At 42.2% G+C, this 19,174-nt stretch overlaps 1 protein-coding gene across 13 annotated transcripts in view; it reads right to left on the bottom strand.

Annotated features, from left to right (window-relative positions):
- TRIM2 (tripartite motif containing 2) overlaps positions 1-19,174 on the bottom strand; it is a 129,955-nt gene that overhangs the window by 41,683 nt on the left and 69,098 nt on the right. For 7 of the 13 annotated variants that reach the window (XM_005871435.2, XM_005871434.2, XM_005871433.2 and 4 more), the window contains exon 2: positions 1,757-1,938. In XM_005871435.2, coding sequence (XP_005871497.1) covers positions 1,757-1,890 — 134 coding nt within the window. In that variant the 5' untranslated portion in view covers positions 1,891-1,938. Of the gene's footprint in view, positions 1-1,756; positions 1,942-10,444; positions 10,720-19,174 lie in introns of those variants that run through there. The other 6 variants (XM_005871431.2, XM_005871436.2, XM_005871428.2 and 3 more) reach the window with 3 other exon arrangements.

Below are 19,174 nucleotides of genomic sequence, written 5' to 3'. Positions count from 1 at the left end.
TGGAGTTAACCCAGACTCCACTGGAAGCACTCTTCATTCCCGGGGATACCATACCCACGTGCCTGCCTAAAGCATAACACTCCCACGTTTCTATTTCTTCCCACAGGTATCTCCTCTGAGCCCCAGGTCTGTACACCATCCACACCTTCTCTACATTTACTCTTAGAGGCCTCACAGGTTTCTAAAACTCAACATGTCCCAAACCAAACCCATGATCGCCTCCCAAGCTGTGCCTTCTTTCTATAACAGCACCTCTATCTCATATAGATGGGCTGGGCTAGACCTAACTGAGAGGCAGGGGGCAGGCTCAGGGTAGAATGGGGCTTCTCACCTGTAGGAACAAGGAAATGGGAACCGAACAACAGACCAGAGGGACTGAACATTGGGGACTGGGGCAGCTCTGCCGAGCTCAGCCGGAGTGGCTCTCAGCTGTATAGCAAGAGCCCCGGTATGGCAACTGCACCAAATCAAATAATGATCTTACCACGTGAGCCCAGGGACACAGGGGCAATTAGCTGGTATTCATGTTTTAGCTACACCTATAGAGTGGAGAGGGGGAAAAAATCACTCTCCATTTAGCCATTTTGGAATATGAATTACAAAGTACTTAAGCCAAAGTATAAAATGAATAAAATAAAAGGTATTTGGTGCCCCATATACCACCACTAAAACAGACAAAAACCCTATATCCACACATTACACACAAAACCCCCAAATAGCCCACAGCAAAGAAAGCAAAGCAAACAAGCAAAACCCATAACTTCCAATAACAAATCCACCTCTCCCTCCATCCATCACCACCACGGATGTGATTATTCTGCTGCAGTTGAGACCCTCCAAAGTAAATCAACTCCAAGCATGCTCAACCAGTTAACAAATCTATGTTCAATTGGATGTAGATTTAATTAGCATTGATTTGAAGCCATTGGAAATACCAATTTTCTATTCTATAACAGAAAGCAAAGCATTCTAGTTATGTATATTAAATAATAATAGCAACTGTATTTAACAAGCTGCTATAAAATATAATTACTATATTCATATTTGTTTTTATAAGAAAAAATATACAGCCTTGCTAGGGAAATACTTAAATTAGGCCATTAATCTTTATGCTTAATTGCTTATGTGGGAAGTTGGACATGGGGTGAATGAATATTCTGATAAATGATTAACTCAGTGGAAAGAAACACTCAAGAAAGATAAATAAGAAAGTATATTTTACATACAGCAAATTGTATATTCTGATAATGTATAATTACTACATATATAGCTTTTTCCTTCATCTGAAATAGCATAATGTTCAAATGTGCCATTGGTATGTGTCCTCTGAATTATCTTTGGAAGGAGGCTCTCTACTAGCCCCTCATATATGCAGATATTTTTACCTGATTGTTATTATATGGGAGGACATGATAGATTTTTAATTGTCTTTCACTGAAGATCTTTTGTGAGGGAACTGTGGTTGGCCAAAATTGTTTCACAAAGAACAAAGGAAAAATTTAAATTAAAAAAACCCACACCTCCAATAGTTAAAGCTCCATCTCCTGTGGAAATGAAGAGCTACTAGACCATTATTATTTTTTTGCCCCCCTTGTAATAAAGTAAATTATTGGCAACTCATGATTATGTTTCTAGATTTATATCAGAAGCACAAAAGATTTATTGTCTCCCCTAGGTAACTGGAGAATTCTGGAAAGAACCCTCGGTAGGAAGTCAGTCTGTGAAACTCCCTTCTCCGTGCACAAAGGAGGCTTACCTCTCGCAGAACGTGTGCAGACAGGGGAGGACCTTGGGGTTCTTGTACCGCTCCAGGCATATACTGCAAATCAGAAACTGCTTGTCAATCTGGCGCACCACAGGACTTGGGATGTTGGTGGCTTCACTGGCCATCCTAGACCACTGACATGGGGGGCCAGCTGTCTTTGACCCTGCACACTGCTGCTGTCAGACAGAAAAACCAAAAGGGAAAAATAGTTAATAATCTGTCAGCGCAAGTCAATCATTGGTTCATTCACTATGGGCATTGTGTTCTGAATATAGGTAGGATTCCATGTTAGTGACCTCAAAATGACCATAACCATCCCACATGCTATACAGTGAGTATAGGTAGCTGCCTGTTTTGCATATCAGCAAAATAACCACAGGTTCACCAAGCAAACAAAGCAATTTAAAAGCAGGTGCATTGTACAAAGAGGTATGCTTGCTGGCTTTCAGCACAGTGGCAGATGAGAGGTTAAATACTTACATAGCTGTGCCTGTTCATGCCTTTAGCCATGACTATATTTAAATGTATATTGTCTGTCTTACTATAATAGTCATACAGTCTATATTAAATAGAATAGTCTTATTAAGGTAAAATATGTTTTCTCCAATTATTTTACTTGAAGGGGATCAAAATATGCCACTTTGATGTAAAGATTATTTTGAGCTAAAGGCAATTGAGAAGCAGCAGGCATGGGAGGAGCTCTCTGCTCTTTCCCATCTGCCTAAAAGCAGGTCATAAATTTCTCATTTGTAAAGGTGCCCCACTCTCCCATACCAGGAAGAGGAAAAAACTCAATCACAAACCTTGCAAAACAACCCTTATCTATCATACATTTTCCCATAATTTTTTGCCTTTAGGCATCCAAACAGCCTTTTCCTTTATTTAGTCACTTCTCCACACATTTTTGTTCTTTGTTAAAATAATATATAAGCTCCCAAGTCTAACCACCGTTTTAGGTTTTTGTTTCTTTTCTGTGAAGCCCCCATGCATACAGAATTAAAAGTACTAAGTCAATAAAATATAACACATTTTATTTGGGGTAAATACAATATCCATAAATTTGTACATCTTTTTCTCCTGAAAATCTGCCAGAACATAAGAGTGTAGAGAAAGTTTTTTCTCCCTACTGTTAATATTCAGGATAGGAATAATTACAATTTTATAAAATATGTTTTTATTTATTTCAGAGAGAGAAAGAGAGAGGGAGAAAGAGAAAGAAACATCAATGATGAGAGAGAATCATTGACTGGCTGCCTCTTGCACACCCCTCACTGGGAATTGAGCCCACAACCTGGGCATGTGCCCTGACCAGGAATCGAACCACTGAGCCATGCCGCTGGGCTAAAATTTTTAATTAAAAACTTTGTATGTGCTTCAGAGTGTTTTCTTCAGAACTAAAGGTGTATAGATTTCATACTAAAATGTATTTGCCGTGGATCGGGAACAAAGGCAAGAGCTAGTCCCTATTATTTTTTTTAAAATGTCTGTTGCTATTCATGTGTAAGAATTTGAGGGGCCTGGTGAAGGGAATGCATTCAGAGGAGGTTTCAATTAGTGAGGGGTCGTGCCAAAAATGGAGAATTAGAAGAGGGCAACAGAGAAGCAAGCAGAGGGCCCCTGAGAGAATTAGAGAAGAAAAAGTTATGACATAAAACACAGCTCCATTTACCACCTTAAAGAATTTCTGGCTTCTATCCCAAACCAAGGCTGAGCTAAAATTCACTTCCCAATTTTCTAAATATATGGTTAAGATGTCCACAGCCCTTCAATTCCCAATAGAAATTATCTTTGAAAAAAAAAAAAAAGTAGTTAATCTTCATGACCCTAGGCAGGCAGGGTATTCTTCTCATTCTGTAAGATTTTAAAAAGTGGGCTCAGCTAAGAAATGTGCCAGGATGCAAACTCAGGTGTGTGCGCGCCTCTAAAACCCTGCCTTTTCACTCCTTACATCACCACCCCTCCCTTGACTGGTGTTTTAAGAAGGCGGCACTATGGAAGCTTGGTTTAGATAGAACATGTTAATCTGGTCTGGGACCTGTATTTGAAGCTGGGAAATATACTATACTTACAGAATCAACCATTCTATATTTTCTGAAGGATATACTCTTTTCCAAATATAAATGATAGTTCTTCTTCCTCCCCACCAAATCACCAACTTTTTAAAAAGTATGTCAACTTTTATTAAAATTCTATTTACACATATTTGAGTAGTCACATACACGACACACCCACCTTCCAACTTGATACCTTCTAGATAAGTTCAGTAAAGAGCATGATAAACAGATAGAACCTTATGAAAGCACCTGCTATACAAGAGTGTCATGTTCAAACAACTTACTGTATTAGTTAAACCATGTAGGTGTGACATACCTAATTAGCCAACATTACCTGCTAGACTTTCATTGAATGTCTCCCTAAAAATCTAGAGTAGAGAATGATATTTATTGAATGAAATAGAGCTCATCTCTCAGGAGCTCAAAATGTTGGCACATAGTCTGCTTTTCTTTAGCCACATCCCTCTGACATCAGAATAGGGAAGGATTGGATTTGCCTGTCTTTAAGATAAGGAAACCAAAGCTAAGGGTGTAAGTGACTTGCCGAAGGTCATCCAGTAAAATCAGTGAATCAGAAAGCTCAGATTTCAAGTTTTCTGCCTTATCTGGTAAGTCATGATACTTAATCTTAAACAAGTTTAACACTTGACTGTGTATGTGTGAGAGAGAAAGAGAGACAGACATAAAAATTATGTGCTCACTTCAGCAGCACTAAACTTGAAATGATATAGATTAGCATGGCCCTAGAGCAAGGATGACACGCAAATTCTTGATGTGTCCCATATTTTAAAATATATAGAACTTTTCTATTAAAACAGTTAAAATTCATTTTATTTTGCATAGCTTTTGAAAATTTTCCTAGTACCCTTTGAAATAATCAGTCATGTTGAGTATTAAATAAAGCAGAGAGAAAACATCATAATTGGATTTTACTTTTTTATTTTAATCCTTAGAACTTTGGATTTGGGGCAAAGAAAAAAAAACATATATTATTTGTTTTAATGATATATGTTGACTACATGAAATTTCCTGAGCCAAAATTTTTGTTCTCTAAAGCTGAAATAAAAACATGTTATTCTAATTTTATGATTATTAATATAGTGGGTGAGAATCTTTGTTAGCATTGGCAATTTATACGGCAAGTTGAGTTTACTCATTAACAGTAATTTAAAATCACAATAATATTACAAATCTGTCACAAGTGACCTGTTGAAGGCATCTGGATTTTTAGGGCTCCCAGAATCAGCACAAAAGGTTTCCAACCCCCAAAACAGAGACTTTATCAGGAACCATCATTCCCTCAATATAAATGGATACCCACAAAAGGAAGACAAATTTAACTGCTCCTACAGGGATAATGTGCTTAGAAAAACGTACCAATAAATACCCTGGGAAGCCTTCCATCAGTCTGAGTATGCCTCCAGGAATATATGACAGCCTTTAATCAAAGTGCTTGGGCATAACCACAGTTTCTGATCTCCTTGATTAGAAAGGCAATAAATTCTTATCTAGATTCTCAGTGGATCTTATTTCCCCATCTCGGTTTCTGAAGTGTCAAAGATCTTGACTCATGTAGCCAGCAGAAACAAGTGAGTGATAAGAATGAGATGACGCTATAGGAGTATTCTTCTGGAGATCAGCAAAACTCATTTCTGGAGCGACACATATGAAAACACGCCTGGGGTGGACTTTGTCTCTGAAGAATATCAGATGCTTTGGATGCAGAAACTATCACCAGACACACTGATAAAAGGAAATGGTAGGGAGCTGCAGGCAGGAAGAGCCATTGTAAAACTACTTAAATAGCCAACATGGATATGATATTGGCGTTAAGCAGCTATGAGAACTTTTATGTGGGGAGACTAACTAAGGTTTCTGGCCCATGGCAGACCAAGAGCAATACTGCTTAGGGAGAGGTTCACTCCCCCTCTCCAGCTTTGCTCAATATCACCTTCTCAATCTGAGCATTGTTTAAAATTGAAACTTGTCCTCAACACCCTAGCATTTGCTACACCCATCCTTGCTCTGTTTTTCCCATAGTATTGGAAACTTTCTAATATAACTATGTAATGGGTTTATTTTGCATGTTGTCTCCTCCCACACTCCACTAAGATGGTGTAGCATTCTTAAGGGATTTTGTTTTCTGATTGCTCACTGCAGTAATCCCAGCTCTAGCACTGTGCCTGGAAGTCATGCATTATATTTTGAATTAACTGAACAAATGAAGTATAACGTGGACATGGACTGAGTCCCAATAGCAGGGGCACTTGCTGAATGAGTGATCAAGAGCAAGGTCACTACCAGCCATGTGAATGTCTTCACTTGATATCACACAGTACCTGCCTTTCCATGTGGTAATCGAATGCTTAGCAACATAAGCCACCATCCAGAAGGTATACATTTAGTGACATATTTTAACACACTCACAAATGCAGAAAAAGAAATTGAGAACTGTGGAAGACACATATGCATGGAAAGTAAAAGTCTAAGAGGGTTGACACATACATTCCTTATCAGTGGGGGCTTGCCAACTAAACACCGCTTGTTTCAGGTAAAAACAATGCAACAATCACATCACAAAGTCCTTGGGCAGAGAAAAGTCCCACCCCAGCATTTCTTTCCTCTCATTACCGCTGGTATTTTTCCTGGCTCACTTTTGCAAATCTACAACTTGGTGGGAATTACAACCAAATGGAAAAGGAGAACTTGATAGGAGATGATGACATGAAAGAAAAATGCCTGTGCCCATAATTCTATGGTTATGACCATATTTCCCACCCCAAATTATACCACATCGATTAGAACACTATCCAAACTTCTATTGCTGACACCACTGTGAGAAAGAGCAGGAAGGGAGGGTGGAAGAGAAAAGCCAAACTGAAAAGCACTCTTCTCGAAAAGGGGAGAGAGTTGGTGTAAACTTGTCTGGATGGTCTCAGAAACATGGCTGGGAAGCAGGTCAGGATTCGTTTGGAAAATAAAATCTTAACATGTGACTTGTGACTAAGAGGCAGCAAGCATATCTGATTGCACGTCATCCTACAGGCACTGGCTTCCATGTCTGTTGCTTAATTTTATGGCATTCCTGGGTTGCTCCTCCTCTTTGTTGCCACTTAGCTGAATTTATCAATACGGCTACATTTTGTATTGTTCTGGGGTCAATGACAGTGGTGCAGGCATGCTAAAATTAGCTTCCAAGAAGTTAAAAATCTTCCGCTCCATTTGTAGAAAGGAAATCTCGAACCAGTAGGATTATCTGTGATTCACAATACACTACCTTTCACCTGCCAGGACAGGTGGTCCCTCGGGCTCAAGGCACAGGTTGAAACACGATTAAAGAAGGTATTTTTCATTTTTTTTTTAATTTGTGAGCATATTTTCATTGACCTGCAGTGGAATTGTTGCTGATAATGCAACTAGAAGAAAAAAAAAGAGGACAATCTTCAGGAAATTAAAACAGGGTGACCTGATTCCAGTTAAATCAAGCTGCGATCCCAAATGGGCCTTTTTGTAAATTAGAAGGCCAGATGCAATATCCTTCCTGACAGTGTATGTGGTAGTGTGTGTATGAGTGTGTGTGTGTGTGTGTGTTAAGTGTGTGTGTGTTGGAGGACATTCAGGGACCATCTACTTTAACTTCTGTCTCCAGACAAGGCCGTGATCAAGCTTCCCCAAGGTTCTTATTCCCAGGGTCAGATGCATGTCAGCTTCCCTAGACCGCTGGATTTTGCTAATATGGAAGTTGATTTACAAGCTGAGTACCCAACTTGTTTTTATAATATTTATGCCTATTTCCTCTACCTCTTTCCTCAGTATAGATATTGTTTGCCATTGCTTTCTTCATAAAGTCCTCACCTCTGCAGTCAGTTCTTAAGATTTGCTTTAGGGGTTCCAACTTCCAGAAGGCTGGGTCTGGGTGATGGAGTGTTAAGTGGTCAGGCTAATGGACATTCATCTCATGGTGTCCTGGGGCCACCGAGATGAGATGAGTGGGGTCTCCTCTCCCCACACCCACCACCTTGCTTTCCAAGTCTCCTCCCTTGCTTTCCTTGGGGACCACAAAAATGGCAGAGCATCGCCAGGGCTCTAAGCTCTAGGAGTTAAGCTAGGTTAGCAAGTAGGGGAAGGAGAAATGTATTCCACATCAGAACTTGAAAGACAGGCCTACTGACAGCAAACCCCTTTTGCCCCTGGTTAATAGGAAGTATACTGTTTAATTCTGTTGTTGATTAGAATAAATATCCACTTAAGTTAATACATTTTCTAGAAGAAAAATAAAAAAGCACTTAATGGAGGCTACTGAGATTATAAAGGCAGAGGTGGTAAAGAAGTGGGTAGAAAGACTGGCATGCAAAAAGCAGTAATATTTCTTTCAATGATGCTATCGGAATAATTATACTGGGCTCATTTATTCCTCAGTAGCTGGTCTAATCTAAATCTCCAAATTCTAGGAGGATTTGTTAAATTTAGACAACCTAAACAATACTATTCAGAGAACAAATTCCACTCTGACACTGAAACCCTTACATAACTAATAAAGGGGTACAGATGGCATTCGAGTTTTTTTTAAGGTGTGTGCAAATTATAATTTTGCCACAATTAGAGGTAATTCAGTCACACTTTTAAAAAAATGCTATGAGAATAAATAATTCAGCAGCATTTTTTTTTAAAGTTTGAAAGTATTTTTCTTCTATACACTTCAATAATATATACCAATGTTTGGTTAAAGTCTTCATCTGAGAGATAATGAAAAAAGGAACAAGGGAGTTTTAAAAATTAAGCTTAACTAAATTTTTGAAATTTGTTACATATTTAGGATTTCTTTCTACTTAAGAAAGACAGATAAAAGAAAGCTGTGAGTTTAGAGAAATGAATGTCGAAGAATATCCAAATGAAGGACATTTTCATTTCTTATTAAGATAAAGAATGAGTATTTTTACTTTATCTCACACACAGCAGAATTTACTTAAGCTTTTGTTATCATATAAGGAAAGTCATCTCAGGATTTTAATATTAACTAGGGTGAAACGTGTATAGACTTTATTCTCCGTTTTAAAAATGTGTGGGTTACACATGCTGCATTTATATTTCTTGAACCAGCACGTTCGGTCAGAGAACCTTTGCACATTCGGCTGAGTTTTAACCTTTCCAATGCAAATCACTTGTGTCTTTCTAGGAGAAAATTGCAAAGGCATTTTTAGAGGTTTAGGAAAGGCCACTACTCACATCTCTGCAACAGAAAGCTGCTTTCTCATCCACAGCACACAAGAAACTTTGCATTGTGTGCTGCTGGGGAGGGGCGTGCATTATTTAACATTACAGTGGGTTAGGGCCCATGCTGTTAAGGCATCTGCTGGCAGATAATCAAAGGCACCGGGAAGTAGGTTCACACGAGGCAGAACAGAATCCTAATACTTAAGAAATCAATTTAAGAATCTGGGCGAACAAATGGCTCTCCTTACATAGTCTAATTTTTTAAATTAAAACACACACACACCGCTAACAATTTAATCTCGAGGAATAAAACTTCCATAATATGATCTAAGCCAAAGAAGAACCAATAACAATTCTTTAAATGCCTCATTCTAAATCTAGATCTGTTCCATAAAGTGTAACAGTAAAACCCCTTTTCTTAGATAGAAATATCATCTTATCTTTCGGTTCAGAAATCCACCTAATTTGTAGTTTAAAATAAATAGCTTTCCTACTTGCTCTCCTACCCACCCGCCCCCCCCCAAAATAAGGCATAACGACAGGGTGGGGCATACTCATAGAAAAAAATTCTTGGATACAAAGATAATGCCCACTGTTTCAGGAAGCAAACCTAGATTTTTCTTTTTTCTTTTTCTGTAATGCTACCATTGAACTCCACCCAGATTTGAGTCTACCGCAAAGGCAGGGGGGGAAATTTCAGGAAAAAAAAAACACACCCAAATCATCTCCTGCATATTGTCTGGTGATCAATGGCATTTGGAATCCAGAGGGTCAAGTCATGCATTATGAATGAATGGGTTTCCAATGGTAACTGGGAACCGTGGCTCGCACCCCAGGGTTCTCGAATAGAGGACTGGGTGGGGGAAGGGTCGAATGCACATTCTACTCCACCCTGGGGTACCGAGGAAGGAATCCTGCAAATTGAATACTGCATCCCCATCTTTGTACTCAACAGATGCAGGAGGAAAAAAAATCTTCTGTTGAAAATAAGCCGAGATATACGTTAAAATAAAGACTAGTAAAAATAAAGAGCTGGTTATATCACATTAGGAACCTGATATAATCTTGCATGCTTTTCTTCCTATTCTTGTGAATTCGGTGCCTTTGTTTAAGCAAAGAGCGGATTCTCCCTCTATCTCATAGTTACAAAGCATGCAGCATTACCAAGAGAGAAAAGGTGGGGCGGGGGCAGGACAGAGAGAGCAGGAGAAATCAGTTATCCACCTGGCAGAATACTAAGCAATCCGAACGTTTAGGACCTACTCATTTCTGCAAACTAATCAACGAGGCAAAGCATTAAACCCTCCCAAGCTGCAGGCAGCTCCGCGGGAACCCAAAAGCACAATGCACATGTCTGCTAACACCTCAAGTTTGGAAGCACCATGCACAGAGACCGGTTAAAATTCCCTACCATGCAGTGCAGCCATCCTCAGAAGCCCAGCATATCTTCTGCTCTATGGAGGGATGTGCCAGCTCATGAACAGAACAGAGGAAGAGAAAAATGGAGGAAAGGAGGGGAGGCTCAGCAAAGTCCGCAGGAATGTCGCTGGGTCCTTAACAAGTGGAGGACCCCTTTCGGCATCCAAACCAATCAATCTTTATCTTACAGGGCATCTTTTTCCCACTCCGCGTCTGTTGAAAAGACTGCAGCAAACCAAGCAAGGGATTGTGGGATAGGGATGCAGCAGCGAGCTGCAATGAGATTCGTGGGTGGCTCGCTCGCCCCTCTGAGTCAGCAGTCAGCTGTTTCCAGGCTCTCCGCTGGGCCGCTCAGGTCCGTCACCACAATGTGAGTGCGCGATCCACCCAGGGACAGGCAACCCGTGCGCACGGCTCCGGAGTACCAGCCCGGCCAGGCACCGCGAGGGATACAAATGGGCCGGAGGGCGTGCTGATTAGCAAAAGGGGGACGCCGCGAGCATGGCTTCTACAAAGAACACTAGACATACGGAAGGTTCAAATTTAGAGGGTGTGCTTGGGGAGGGGTCAGCATTAGATAATAAACTTCCGTGGGGGGGGGGGGGGGGGGAATGATCTCTTTCCTTAGACTTTTCCAGTAGCTTGAAACACAAATGTAAATGTTTAAAATGCAGAACAGCTCAGTTCAACAAGCCTCTACTACCTTTTTCCAACTCTCGGTATTTGCCCAGGAAATAAAATACAGTTCCCCAAAGTCAAACCATGCAAATGACATTTCTCTGCTTTCTGTGGTTCTAGTCGTTGAGAGAAACATCAGACAGTACATTTAAATACATGCTTCAGGGGATGAACAGAGCTCACTGCTTTTCTGATGATGCAAAAGTTTTTAGTTAAAGGTTGAAAAATTTAACAGCCTTTATATTTACACATAACTTGATTTCCTACCAAGTCATTAAACTTATTTTTAAAATGTTTACTAACTTAAAAATGACCAGCATGTAATCCTATAAAAACGATTAGATCCTCACATTACAAATAATACTTGAATTAAAGAACTGCACGTGTCAGAATGGAATTCACAATTATTCCATTTCCTACAGCAATGAAGGCAGTTCCAGAATCATATTGCATTCTATTCCTTGTAGTTACTAGTTTAAAAGTGGACACTGATCATTTTCATTTAAAGAATAAGACTGTGAATTTGCATATTTGACAATATAAATATTCATCATATTCTTTCCTTGAAGTCAGGCACTGCGCTGAGCCCTGTGATGGGACAGTCAGCCCTGCAGAGCAGTGATTACCTTTGGTGGTGGGAAGGGGAGGGGGTCATAGAGAGTCCAGTGAAATTGGCAGACCCGGGAAAATGCACAGACATGCGGATATTAGCATGCTATTCCGGGTGGTGCACAGTTCTCAGGAGATGTAATTCACATATTATACAATTCCCCCACTTAAAGTGTACTATTCAATGGCTTTTAGTATATTCACAGATGTGGGCAACCATCACTATAACCAATTTTAGAACATTTTCATGACTTCCAAAAGAAATCCTGTACCCTTTAACTACCACCCCCTACTTTGCCATGTAGGGGTCTTAGGCATCTGGCTTTTTTTTTTTCCACTTAGCATAATTATTTTCAAGGTTCATCCATGTTGTAGCATGTACCAGTATTTCATTCCTTTTTATGGTTGGAAAATATCCCATTTATGGATATAGCACATTTTGTTATCTATCTGCCAGTTGATGGCCATTGGGTTGTTTCCCCTTTTTGGCTATTATGAATAATGTTGCTATAAATATTCATATACAGGAATTTGTGTGGACACATGTTCTGTTTTATTTTACAATTTAATTAGAACCGATACCTGAAACGATAGGCAGGCTACCCCCACTTTATTTTACAATGGCCTCTTCCTAAGACAGACCATCACAAAGGTGCCTGCCTTGCTATGATGGGAGTCCCCTCTTCTTCTCATTGGTGCTGCTGAGCCCATCTGGTACCAAATTCATCTAAACCCCTCCCCAAGCACATCCTCTCTCCTTACCTCTCCCCTCTTCCCCACTCAACCCAAACTCTCGGGCATACAACTGGCATGAGGCTCTGTGCTCAGAAGATGGTGGAGAAATGGGAGAGATCCTCAGTCTGTTGCTGGGTTTGTAGTCAGAGAAGGTTCACCTACTCATTCAATCATTCATTCCAATAAATACTTACTGAAGATCCAGTGTGTGCCAGGCGCTGAATGGGCATTGAGGATACAGAGAAAATGTAACAGTTTCTTAGCGCTCAGAAAGGTCACAGCCTAGTGTGGGAGGTGGATGAGTAATTGGGCAAATGCAACTCAGAGTGGTAAGTGCTTTGAGTGCCAGAGGAAGTGGATGCTGTGGAGCCCACAGAGGGACATGCCGGGCGAGGAGAAGTGGGGTGCGTTTCAGGCATGGAGTACAGCATAGGCAAAGGCCTGGAGGAAGAGAAGGCTCCCAGGAACTGAGAGTGGTAGTGCAGTGTGGCTGGAGCCAGGGCTGTGGTAGAGCAAATGGAGGTCCTATACATTCTAATCTTTCCTGGAATTGGGAATAGTTCTTCCTGGGAAACAGCGTTACACGGGATAGTTGGGTCCTATGTACCCTCATCATGATGGCTTAACTACTGTCTGAGTAAGTGGGGTTGGAGGGCTCAACCAGAACCCTAACACACATAACACTGTTTATTATAGGAAAGTACAGCCTTATTTTTAGCATCTCTTAGCAAACGAACCCTTTATAAATTGGGCCTGAGTTACCACAGAATGTTACAGGCCACCGCATCTTCCCCTTGACACTCCCTGGCAACAGGCGGTGGTGGTAGTGGCTGTTGGTGTGTAACAGCGCAGTTTCTGAGTTGGAGTTTGCTGGGTTTGAGACCTCACGCAGCAGCCAGAGCGTGGGGCCACAAGAGCAGAGAAGAGCCCGAGATGCTTGGGATTGGGCCTGCTACAGACCTTACGGACATCTTGGAGCTGTCTTGCCCTCCTCACTGTTTCCCTCCAGTTGAATAGACATTAAAGAGTTAACCATTGCCCTGACCGGTTTGGCTCAGTGGATAGAGCGTCGGCCTGAGGACTGAAGGGTCCCAGGTTCGATTCCAGTCAAGGGCATGTACCTTGGTTGCGGGCACATCCCCAGTAGGAGGTGTGCAGTAGGCAACTGATCAATGTTTCTCTCTCATCGATGTTTCTAACTCTATCTCTCTCCCTTCCTCTCTGTAAAAAAAATCAATAAAACATATTAAAAAAAAAAGAGTTAACCGTCATAGGCCAGGTTGACTGTGATATACACGGCCATCGGATGGTATACAGACAGTACATATGCCTAAGAACGGGACGTGTGCTAACTAAACTGGGCTTGGCAGGATCTGGGAGACAGAGATCTTAAATGTATTGGCCACCTGTTATGTGACAAAGCCCTTTACATAGAGTCTATATCTCCTGATCAAGGAAATTGCTCCTTGAAAGTAAACTCAAGATGGCACGTAAGACCATTTATCATCTGGCTTGTGCCTTCTTCACTTGTTTCCACTTTCTGTCCTCCCTAGCCGTACTCTAGTTCCTAAGACATGCTACTATGTTGTTTTGTTTTTTTTTGTGTGTGTTTTTTTAGTGGTTCTTACCCAGGCAGTGGCACCAAACCCCCTGATGGAGTGGTGGGGCATGCCTTTGGACATTTTGGGCTATCATATTGATTATGTATTTGGGGTGTGGGGTGGGGAGGGACGGCTGACATTTAGTGCCTGGGAGCAGGGATGCCAAACACCCTCCAGTGCATGGAAGAGTCCATACAAGTACATTTGTCCTCTCAAACTGCCAATAGCACCCTCTTTGAGAAACACTAATTTCTACCCTCACGTGCCACTTGTTCTATGCTCTCATACTCTCCTGACTCCTTCAGAACTCAGCAAAAACATCACCCATTTTAGGAAGGATTCTCTGACAACTCCTCCAATCCCAGACCTTCCCACTCCAGTCTGGATTGGTTGCCACTCCTGTGTGCTCCATAGCATTCCTTGCTGAAAATTACTGACAGCTCTATCTTTTACCTCTAAGTTGCCAGCCTGTAGTGCAGTACTTGTCACACAGGAGGCACCCAATAAACAGATGCAGAATGACAAAAATGAATGAGTGACATAACATGATGTAAAAGTAAATGTTCACTTCAGAATTGGAAAACAGTTGGATCAAAGAACACTAGGGAGATGTAATTCTTCATATCTGATTGGTGGTTTATAATTTAGACAGCAGCTTCAAAGTACAAAGCAAAGCACACCCAGAAACAGACAGAGCAGGCACAATTATTATTTTAGTGGGAATTGAGGTTCAGAAAGGTCACAGGACCAGCCCACAGTGGAGGAGACATTATGGAGTAAAAGTGAGTGAGAGTTCAGGTCTTGTGACTGGCACGATGCCTCTTTCAGGGCCACAGTGCCCTGCAAGGATGGGCTAAAGCAGGCCCAGTTATCAGGCAATTCCGCAGTGGAACAAAGCCAGCTGATTAGAGAGGTGGTGTGTTCCAGTGAGAGACAAATGCAATCAACCAGAAGGAGGCAACCTGAAATCAGGGGCCTGGAAACTGCCTAATGCAACCATTATTGAGTTTTTCTTATCTTTTCATAAACTTTATGAAAATTATTGCTTGATGGTCTCCTGAAAGAGGATGGTAAGGAACAATTACTCCAGCCTTCAGTTCAGGCATGAAGTGTCGAGATATATCTCTCAATTGCAGAAGAGATGTTGTTATGGATTTCACAGCACTCCTGGGGTGGCCCCTCCAAACCAGGCTCCTTCCAGCCAGTCCAGACTCTTTATAGTCAGTTTGAGTGAGTGGTTTGGCTTGAACCTCAAGAGGTTCCTACCTCTCTATTGTCAGGGGCCATTCTTTAGTAGCTATGGGGAGGTCCTAGACCAGACAGGGCTATTTGAAAATAATGATGATGAAGCAGAAAGAATCTTCCCGGTAAGTGTTCTTAAGAAAAGAGAAGGTCCAAGTTGATCTTAACCTAGTGGGGTTATATGGCTAGAAATGGATTAACCAGGAAACCAGCTGGCCCAGTTGCAACCAAAGAACTTACACCAGCACTGGCCTGCCCTTGGGATTACCATTTAATGTTCTGCATTTCACAAATAATTATGTGCCAGGTGATGTACTAGGCACTGATGGTACTAAAATAGGAAATGAACAGAATCTCTCAAAATCACAGTATCTTGCCTACAAGTCACAGTCAGGTTGACTGGGTCTCAGGTGTCAGGGTAGCCCTTCCAAGACAGGAAGGGTGTTTGCAGTAAAAGTGACTCAGATCAAGCACCGCTGACTCCCTGCTCAGTATCTTAGTATCCCCTCTAGGTTGCCTGTGAGTTTCCTACAGGGTGCTGATAACAAAATCCAGGTGGCGTCTGCTCAACACAGAATACAGCAAGGCCATTGCTTTCCTTGATCTAGGCTCCATGCTTTCGCTAATGACTTCTGAGTTCACTTTACCTTTCTTGGCATTTTTGTCATGTTGATAACTAAAACTCATGTCTAACAACTCTATCAAAAAGAGAATTCAGAATAGGTCTAGTATAATTTATTCTTATGGAACCCAGAATGCTTTCTTTTCTAGGTGCTTGTAAACCATGCCATTACTATTCCTCTATAAAATTATGCCTGGTAGAATTCCTTAGCCTACAATTTGTGGGCCTGAACTTTGTAAATAAAAAGTGTATTTCTCTATTTCCAGTCTTTAAGAAACTTATCTTCTCCTTAAGATCTCATAAAAATGAGGGTCTGTGATTTGGCAATCATATGTTCCTTCAAAAACCTGGAATGTGGTGTGCTCTCCCTCCTGGGAGCACGCCTGTGCCTTTCCCTTCCCCTGCTTCTTCCCCCACAAGCGTGCATCTCCTACTGTAAATAAAAAGTGTATTTCTCTATTTCCAGTCTTTAAGAAACTTATCTTCTCCTTAAGATCTCATAAAAATGAGGGTCTGTGATTTGGCAATCATATGTTCCTTCAAAAACCTGGAATGTGGTGTGCTCTCCCTCCTGGGAGCACGCCTGTGCCTTTCCCTTCCCCTGCTTCTTCCCCCACAAGCATGCATCTCCTACACTCTAAGGGACCCCATGAGACTTGCAACCAGGGTGCAATGGGCTTGAGCTAATGCCCTGAACCTGTCTCCAAGGCCCTCTTTTCTCTGACTTCCCAGTGAGCCACAGCAGCCTCACCTACGCTCATTTCTTTCCTGTAGCATTTCTAGAGCCAGAGCAGCCCTGCCAGGCTCTCTCCTGCTGCTTCTTCTATCCTAGGCTCTATTAAAAAGAAAAAGAAAAAAACACACAAAAAGAAAAACACACACGCGCGCGCGCACACACACACACACACAAAAGAACCCTGGAATGTCACTTGTTGAAGCCAGGGGACTTAAAATTTATACAGAGCAACTGTTTTTCTATTTTTACCTACTGTGTTTGTTTCCGAGGGCTGCTGTGACAAAATACCATAGAGTGGGGTGGCTTATAATCCCAGAAATTTATTCTCTCACACTTCTGGAGGCTAGAAATACAAAAATCAAGCTCTTCCTGTTTCTGGTAGCCCCAGGCATTCCTTGGCTCGCAGGTGGGTCTACCTCCATGGTAACGTGGCTGTCTTCTTCCTGTGTGTCTCTACATGGCACTCCCTCCGCTGTGTCTCTGTTTCTCTTCTTGTAAGGACACCTGTCATAGTGAATTAGGGCCCACCCTTGTGGAGTACTGCCTCACCTTAACTTGATTACATCTGCAAAGACCCTCTCTCCAAATAAGGTCACATTCATAGGTACTGGGATTTGGGACTTCAACATATCGTTTTGAGGAACACAGTTCAGCCCACAACACCTCCAGTGGTTGAAAGGTTAACAGGAGGCCTGGGCCGAGGTAGGCCCATCTGAGAATGCCCTTGTTTTCCCACAGCACTGTTCCCTTGAACAGTAGTTAAGATACATGGAGAATGTCATGTCTGCTTCACTTCCGGTGTGAAGCATTATTGGAGCTGTGAGATGACTGGCAGGAAAAAGGGGCTGTGAGTTCTGAGTGTCAAGGTGACCCCCCCACCCCTTGGCTCTCATCCCCAAGCAGGTGAGGGGCAAAGGAAGCTTCTAGGCATCCTGAAGAGCTGAAAGTACTGTATCTCCTGAGTTGCACCCTTTGCCAGTACTTACTAACCATACTATTAGAGTGAAACCCGCTTGCGTCTGATTGGCAGCTCCAACCCTATGCTGTGGGCCTACCCAGGTGTGACTTCCTTCTCATTAGCCTTCAGAAGCCCTTCCCCAGTAGGAAGATGTCCTTTAGAGAGAAGACTGAAGCAAAACACAAGGCTCTGCCATCTGCTGATACAGCATGCTACCCCTTCCTTATTCTTTGTCTTGCTCTGACAAAAATAAAAGGCAAAAGCAAGTCAACAAACACTCTTGTTTTGTCCGTGTTTGGCCTGGCTAATTGACTCTATCTGCTGAGTATGCTTGGAGGGTAACCTTCCAGTCCTGACTCTGGACCCCTAATTACATTGATGTCCACACTGAGGAGCACACAGCATCAAGTTTTTCTCTTCAGCAGTTTCACCATCACACTTCTCATTTTGACAATTAAATTCAAGGCGGTGCCACGTTACTGCTTGCTCCAGCGGTTTACGGTGTTTAATTAATCAGTGCAGCGGTCCTGACTACCAGGTGGGGAGTTAGAGTCAGGGATTCTATAAAGCAAATTTCCCTTGGCATCTGACCTGGCGGATGCAGAGCACAGATCTGAGCTGGGTGGGGCCCCGCCCTGACGGACAGCGGCTAGGAGCCAGGAGTTGGCTGATAAGAGCGCCTCTGATAATGTCTTACTAAACGCTGACTTCCTCTCCCTCCATCCCTTCCTCTTTGTCCTGGTAAATTGGATTATTTTAAAACCAACATGTAGTTCAGAGAGAACCTTATAAACATTTATTTATTTTGACCAATTTGTGGGCCAGAATCCCACTTCTAGGATGTTACTCAAAGGTAAAAAATAATCACAGATATGGCCAATCTCAGACAGGCCCTGCTTCCCAGACCAGGTGGTTTCTATGGCAACAGGCTCCTCCCCCGGGAGCCAAGCTCTCCTCTGGCTAAAGAAAAGCAGGCACCTCGACAGAGACATCCAAGGCTCGGCTTATCCAGTATTATGAAAATCTCTTCCCCGCTCTGGGATTTCAGTTCTCCTGCCTTCCGCATCTGAGCTCAGGTGACCACCGTGCTCTGGAGTTAAGGTGGGACTTTCTCTCCTTAACAAGCCTGAGTTTACTGAGGACTTCTGAGCTCAGGGCTTTAACCCAGAGGGTGATACTAAAGGAATCTGGGCACTTTAGCAGAGAGCTAGTGAGGGGAAGCAGAATTCGCTGCCCCAAATATGCCTTGTTGGGATATTGACTATTTTAAGTTGGTTATTTTTTAGAAAGAAATGACTTAGGAAAAACCTTGGACCTTCCCCCTAACTGCCTAAAATAATTTAGAAGGCTTGATCCCAGAAGGGAGCTATTATCATAGACTAGAGGCCCAGTGCACGAAATTTGTGAAGGGGGGGGTCCCCTCAGCCCAGCCTGCACCCTCTCCAATCCAGGACCCCTCATAGGATGTCCAACTGCCAGTTTAGGTGCGATCCCACAGGCCACTCCCCTTGGGAGGGCACCAGACGCAGGGCTCATGGCTG

The sequence above is a fragment of the Myotis brandtii genome, unplaced genomic scaffold, assembly GCF_000412655.1.
Source record: "Myotis brandtii unplaced genomic scaffold, ASM41265v1 scaffold34, whole genome shotgun sequence".
Classification (NCBI taxonomy): domain Eukaryota; kingdom Metazoa; phylum Chordata; class Mammalia; order Chiroptera; family Vespertilionidae; genus Myotis; species Myotis brandtii.
The sequence above is the reverse complement of the archived record's forward strand: the minus strand, read 5'-3'. Positions and strand labels throughout refer to the sequence as shown.